Below are 7,278 nucleotides of genomic sequence, written 5' to 3'. Positions count from 1 at the left end.
AGTGTAATGAATATGTAAGGTATCTACACATTTTACTTATCTACAATTCTTTGTTTTTGTATTTGGTTGGACATTATGTATTACTTCAACATTTCTCTATGTTTAGATAATGAAATAAAAATGAATGAAATTATATGACAACCTATCCATATCTGAAAATCAGTGACTGTTTTCATACGTTACCTGTTCAATTCGACAAAAGCTCCCATGAAGAGAAATGTGAAATGGGTGCAAGCTAGTGTTATGGTCATTTTCTAAAAATAGTATAGCACATATTTATAAAAGGTAATAAATGAATAATAAATAAATCTATTGCAAAGCATGAATAATTACTATTTACAGGCAGAGAAATTGGAATGTTTGATTTTATTTGATTTTAAGTACGTAGTAACTGAAATATTTTTATAACCCTTGAATTATTTATTGGATTTCTAAAATATTTACAGTGGTTATCAACATGTAATGTTTTTAGGTATTTTTTTTCCAAGTCTTCAGAAATTAATTTAAGTGTAATTTACAAGTATGTACATTTTATTTACAATTTAATCACACGGAGAAATAAATAATTAGGTATGTACAAATGCATTGACTGTCTCTAAAAACTCCAACCAATCTAGTTCATTGGGCAAAATGGAGAAGAAAAAAAGTTTGATGATTAAAAGTGAGTTTGAGGTTGAATGGTGACTGATACAAACTTGTCTTGTACTAAATTGATGTGTAACCATTTCCAAGAGAAATGCAGTATTTTGAAAAAGAAAAAAATATGAAGATAAAAACAGAGACTAAGAGAACTCCTCCTCCTCCTCCTCCCCCCACCTAAAAACCAACAACAACAACAAAAAACCCCAAAACAAAACAACATAACAATAAGAAAACAACCACAGACATTGATTAGCTTCAATTTTCAGACAGCCAACATGGGTCCTCTCTAACTTGCTTTCAGAGCTTGTGTTTTGTGCCACGCACTCTCTGCTTGCAGCAAGGCTCGTGTTACACTGAACATGATGTAGTATAGATAAAAGTAGCCTAAAAATACATACACACACACAGCACGAGTATTAATATTATTAATAAGAGTTACTGTCTGTCATAATAGCAAGTCTATTTGGCCTAGTTATATTTATATCATTATGTCAGAATATTATTTCGACCGATATTGAAATGATCCGAAAAAGCCAAAAGTAGATATTAAATAATTAAATATAGTTCATGAATCTTAGTGATGAATCATTTCGTGAGTCATAACTAACTCATTCAAAAGATAGAGAATAATATTTTGTGGACTGTATCATATTTAAATTGGCCACATGAACCAACTCTCTGTAAATTAGATGCAAATTACAGCATACTTGTTACATTCAATTGCACATGGCTCTTTTTTCATCGTTGACAACATCTTCACCTTTATCAAAAGCTAAAATAAAATAACAAATCATGATTCATTCTCCAAATAACTGAAAGGAACATAGAGAAATCATTGAATATCTAAAAAAAGCAACCCATAAAAATATAATGACCAAACTTTAAAAATATATTTTCCAACAGAATTCTAGACATAACCAGGGCATTTGACTCTAACCATGCAAGTGCCAAGTGCGGTAAAATATTATTTTTAGCTTATATAAAAAATTCAATTATTGTTCTATGAACATAAAAACATTTTGACCAATAACGAAAATTAATACATTTAACAACAAAGACTGTGGATTATCAAAACCTTCAAACTACATTTGAATAAGAAAGTAACTCACATTAAAATATAAACTGAACATTAAGTGAACTTCAAACATTAAAATTAAAACAAGGATAATACTTTGAAAAACGATGTTGGAGACTGTAACTGTAATCATAAATCTGGAACAACTTGATCAGAATCAGAATGAGAAACATCTGCAACATTTTGAAGGGCGATTTGTGGCTGAAAAAACCAGTGTTGACCTGGGTATCCTGCTGATGCAAAAGGTGAGGACAAGAAGGATTCTACTGAAGAACTAGGTACCAAATAATTGCCATTATCGCTTTCACACAAATCAAGTCCTGACTCTGTCTCTGGAACTCGCTGATCATTGGGACTTGCAGGAACTGGTGGTGTTAAAGAATTCCAATCAAATTCTGACCCTGAATCTGAATCACACATGGCTTCATCTTTGATAATTAAGATGTCCAAATTATCGTCCTCCATATCATTCTCAGCATTCAGAGCCAAAGTGATTTCTGGTACTTTCTGTTCATACTCATTATATATGCTAGGTGTCTGTGACCAATCATTGCTCTCTTTCGAATCACAGCTATGAACCCAAGCTGTAACACTTGAAACATTTGCTCTTTTCACATTTTGCTCTCTTTCCACAATTGTTGATTTTGAGTTTTTAGTGAACTCGTTAAGGAGGCCAAAAGTGAATGTGTTATCTTCAAAATTTTTAACAGACTGATGTGTTATTGGTTTATCCAGTATGTTATCTGATTGTAACAACTTCATGTAATCATCATCGTCAAGAATCGATATGCAGTTTTCAAAACTTTCATAATCTAATCTTCTCTGACACGAAGCATGATTTCCATGAATGACTGGATTGGTTGTTAAATTAATACTGTCTCTATTTTTCTCATTTTCTTGAGAAAATTTTGATGATATTGCTTTTGACTGGTTCAAATCAATTTCAATGGATGCGGCTGAGATCTGTGACAGATTCTTGACTGAGAAGTCTTCATCATCAAAGTTGGCCAGAGACTCATGACAACTGAGATCTAGTGATGAAGACATTGCTGTTGAACCTTGCCACATGATGATTTCTCAATCTGACAGAAAAAAATAAATTAAAATAACAAAAAGATGAGAATCTGTTGTGATCAATAGCTGAAATTTCTAGGTAAATAGGATAATAAAGAAAATAGGACATTTCAAATAAAAACCATACAATAAATAACAAAGTACTCAACCATGTCAGCAATTATGGCTTTTTCCCCGTTGCAAATCCTAAAAATATGAAAATTTGCATGCAGATAATTTTTTGAAGGACAGATGATTTACACCCATTTAAAAAGCAAATGAAATTTTATCAATATTTAAGATTTCTGAATTAATTCAGGATTTTGATGTTATGCCTATCTTTTTAAATGACATGTTCTTGTTTTTTGTTTTTTGTGTGCAGCAGTTTAAGACCTTAAAAAGTATAATCAATGACGCATATAATCAAAAGTAACAGTATTAAATAAGGTCATAATACAGTCCGAGCCGGTTTATTGGGACAGCTCGGTTCCCGACAAATCATCCCAATTAAGCGATGGCCATGAAATTGAGCAATTTTTCAGATTTACCATAGTCCACTCTGCATTTATCCAGACTTGTGGCACTTAAAACTTCCTCTAACAATGAACCACAAATCTAACTGCAAAACACAATTAACGAATATGCCACTCATAACGGTTGCATAAATTAAGCACCGGATTAAGAATGCGTTATCTACCCATTTGTCTCATTGAACAAACAAACCATTTGATGGTAATAGCCTTGAACAAATAAAGCTATCACTCATTACCCATCGCACCATAGGTTAGTTTCCTGCGAATCTAGCATCGTGGCCATTGACCCATAACCATGAACCGACAAAGAATACAGGTAAATTCTATTGTTCACATCTCTGTGATGACTATGACAAACTATTCGACTACACACTCAATTGGCTATCACAATTAAGTGGCTGGGAATTGGAAATGGTATGACTTTTTATATAGAAAAAATGATCTTCTCAAGGAATCATCCCAATTAAGCAGCATTCCCAATACCAGCTTGGACTACTATTTTATTATTTGTAGGAGACAATCTCTCATGGTCACAATGTTAGAGTTAGAGAGAGAGAGAGAGAGAGAGAGAGAGAGAGAGAGAGAGAGAGAGAGAGAGAGAGAGAGAGAGAGAGAGAGAGACAGAGAGAGAGAGAGAGAGAGAGAGAGAGAGAGAGAGAAAGAGATATTAAATACAAATATCAAGGTCAGGAAGTTAAAATTAAAAAAAACAAAAGTAAAAAGGTAATAAACAAAAGACTTGATTCGCAATTTAAGCAAGATTTTTTTTTACCTGATAAATATAATTTTAGATGGCAGCAAATTGATGAGAAGAATATAAAGTCAGGTCAAGTCTTATCAGATTATGAAATCTCTGTATCCACCAATGGCTGTATTCAATATTTAACAGATCTGAAAAAAAAATAGTGGGAAAGAATTAATAAATCACATTCACACTTCACAAACAGATATAATCTATTACAGGAAAATTTAACCCTCGCAGAAAAAAGTGTTTTTTTTTTGTGGGAATCAATACCAAAGGTATGTCAAGGGAAATTATGATGGTGTGTAAATAAGGTAGTACGATTTGTTGTTTCGCAGTGGGTCTGAATAATGATTATTTGCCAAACTTGTTCCGAAGGAATCCACTGCTAAGCGTTTAAAAAATAACCCAAAACAGGGAGACAGTTGACCCTTTCAACATTAGTGATATGCTTCGGGAATGCAACAAAAAGCTGGACCAGATTGTGTTCATAATACAAATCTCAAATATGAAAAAATAAAATAAAATGCAAATCTACATTGAACCAAATTCACTTCAACCAGTATAATTTGTTTATTAGATGCCATTTTATACCTAGTACTCTATTACTTAATCTGTCAGTGCTTCTTTAGTGAGCTATTTGTTCACATAGCACCTTCTGCTCAGAGTTGAGTCTTACCCTATAACCAAAACACTTCACACAAATTATTGTGACATCAAAACTTTATGTACATTGTGCTGTACCAAAAGACCTTTGTTCCCTAGCTCTGGAGATTGTCGTTAATAAATAAATAAACTTACTTACTTACTTCAAATCATCTCAATACCACACTGGTGACCCTGTGAGGTGGGACGTTTTTTCATCTTATTTATTCAATTCTTAGAAATGGAAAATGCTCAAGCTGTTATGCTGAAATTACCAACTTTTTGGCAGACAAAGCTCAATGGCTTGGTTTGTACAGGCCAAACCCAATTTACTTTGCGGGCATTATTTGCGATACTACAAAGTATTATCATGTTGTAGCTTCATTAGACACAGAGACGGCGAACAGAGCACTATCCATTCTAACACAACCATCTGAGTTAGATAAATACAGAATATTGAAATCGTTCTTAACCTCAGCATATGAACTTTCCGGGGAAGATTGGGCAATCTCCCTTGTCAATATGATAAGAGAATATTGATGGACCTACCCAAGTCTCAAAATGGTCTCCACATCTTTTGACAAAAGTGACACTGTGCTATTTCATATCATTTCCACTGGAAAACCCCGCCCAGATGTCCCTGCACAATTAGGAAGACATATTTTTGACATGATACATAATCTGTCGCATCCTGGTAGAAAAACAACTAGGAGACTTATTGCTCGGAAATGTGTCTGACTGGCTATGAATAAAGAGATCAATAAATTGACCAGCACTTGCATTCCATATCAAGTGTTTCCCACCTTCTCATACAGAAAATAGGGTATAAAACCCATAAAGTCAGAAATAGTCCCTGTTTATGTAACATTAAATGGACAGTAACAATTGCTAGCTACCCTTTGGATTCGTTACATCTATCAAACTCACCCAACTAAACACTACTTGGTGGGCAGAGGGGTTAGAAAAAAAATTGACTGGAACCGAGTCTGATACCCGTCTCATTGTTTGTGAAGCTAGTGCTGAACCATCCTTCAACCTACTTTATGATCACAATATTTACTATTACACAGATAAAATCCCATGGTCAACTCCACATTGTTTTTAGTTTACTTCTCTTCCATTTAGAAAGGTTTTGCATGTAGGTTATGTCACCAAGATCCATATACTGGAAAGTATTGCACAAACACAGAGAAAATATGAGCCTTTTTCATGTATTCAAATTCGTGCCGCACACAACGGGACTCGGACCCTCTGAAATCCCATCCCCATAGGCTCGAAGGCGAGTGTCATACAAAACTGCACACATAAACGAATCACTTTTAAAATCTCAATGAGTTGAAAATTATTTTGAAATGATATTTAATTTGAAAAGTCTAAATCATAATTTGATGGTCTGATCAAAATTTTTTGGTACGATTGTCAAGTCGATAGTGGACAGCTGGAGCTGACTTTTTACTCTAATATTTGTCATCATTCTAGATAGGTGTTGAATTCCACCAACAGTGTATTGAGCAATCTCTGGGCCTGTTCCTATTTAAACTAAGCACAGCCACCAAAGCTCAAATAAATGTGTATTTAACCCAAGAAAATTGTAGATGTCCAGAAAGGCTTTTTTGAATGAGACACATGAAAAGATCTTTCTTATTTTGAAATTGAAGGTATATTGAAAGGGCCACCCAAGGCACTTGACTTGTTAATTATAATTCGTCACATTTGAAAATTCATCCGAATTTGACTAAATTGGTTTTTATCTTTAACGAAAAAAAAAAAAGGAAAAACCCAACAAAATAAACAACAAAGGTAATTCTATAATGTGTCAGTTATGAAGACCAACTTACTTTCATTTCACATCATTTGGCTTTCGAAATTGTTTACAACAGGGAACAGGAACCAGGAAGTGTAGTAGATGGACGGTCTAGTGACTAGTGACTGTAGTGAGTGTTGGGTGTACAGATAGATCTACCAATTATTATCGGTTGTCAAAACCATTACCGATTATCGTGCGATTTATTTATCTGTCTTCGTTCAATTAATTGAAGCTTACATTTAATTACTTAATGACATTCTTTCCCTCGAGCTTCAAGCAACATTTTCTTTATTTGTATGTGAGGCTGTAATTTCCCAAATCGAAACTTCTTTAGCCTGTAGGTACCATCGATTTATGCTAGCTACTGTTGGGTTATTCGATCGCTTTTACTCGATCGACATTCGAGCGCGAAGCCACGATTCACCGTCCGATCTCAATTCCGGAAGAGCGAGTTGATAAAACGATTATTCGAGTTGACGAATAGAGACGAGCTTGAGACGATCTTGAGACTTGAGACGAGCTTGAGACGATCTTGAGACTTGAGACGATCACGATCCGAGCGAGCGGAGGGGTAACGAGTAACGAGTGTTTCGAATCATTTCAAACGATCACAGTTTGCCATCTGATACCAATCGCCAACGTTTGCACACGGTAGTCTGTGGTTCTTCCACAGCCCTCACTCCTTGTCAGATGTTAGTGTGTCTGGGTGGCAGGGAAATTCGTGTAGGTGTATCACGCGTGTGTGACAAGACTTCATTAAACCTACTAAAGGTTGAATATC

At 34.6% G+C, this 7,278-nt stretch overlaps 1 protein-coding gene across 1 annotated transcript; it reads right to left on the bottom strand.

Annotated features, from left to right (window-relative positions):
* Positions 1-850: 850 nt before the first annotated feature.
* On the bottom strand, positions 851-6,848 carry LOC144977136 (uncharacterized). The gene is made up of 3 exons (XM_078921980.1): positions 6,529-6,848; positions 4,076-4,194; positions 851-2,799 (listed from the first exon to the last, which is right to left on the bottom strand). Exon 3 carries the CDS (start codon positions 2,783-2,785, stop codon positions 1,847-1,849), a length of 939 nt encoding a protein of 312 aa, XP_078778106.1. The 5' UTR covers positions 2,786-2,799; positions 4,076-4,194; positions 6,529-6,848; the 3' UTR covers positions 851-1,846.
* Positions 6,849-7,278: the final 430 nt, after the last annotated feature.

Source organism: Berghia stephanieae, chromosome 1 (assembly GCF_034508935.2).
Source record: "Berghia stephanieae isolate SIO BIC M18660-M18661 chromosome 1, UCSD_Bste_1.3, whole genome shotgun sequence".
Taxonomy (NCBI): Eukaryota; Metazoa; Mollusca; class Gastropoda; order Nudibranchia; family Aeolidiidae; genus Berghia; species Berghia stephanieae.
The sequence above is the reverse complement of the archived record's forward strand: the minus strand, read 5'-3'. Positions and strand labels throughout refer to the sequence as shown.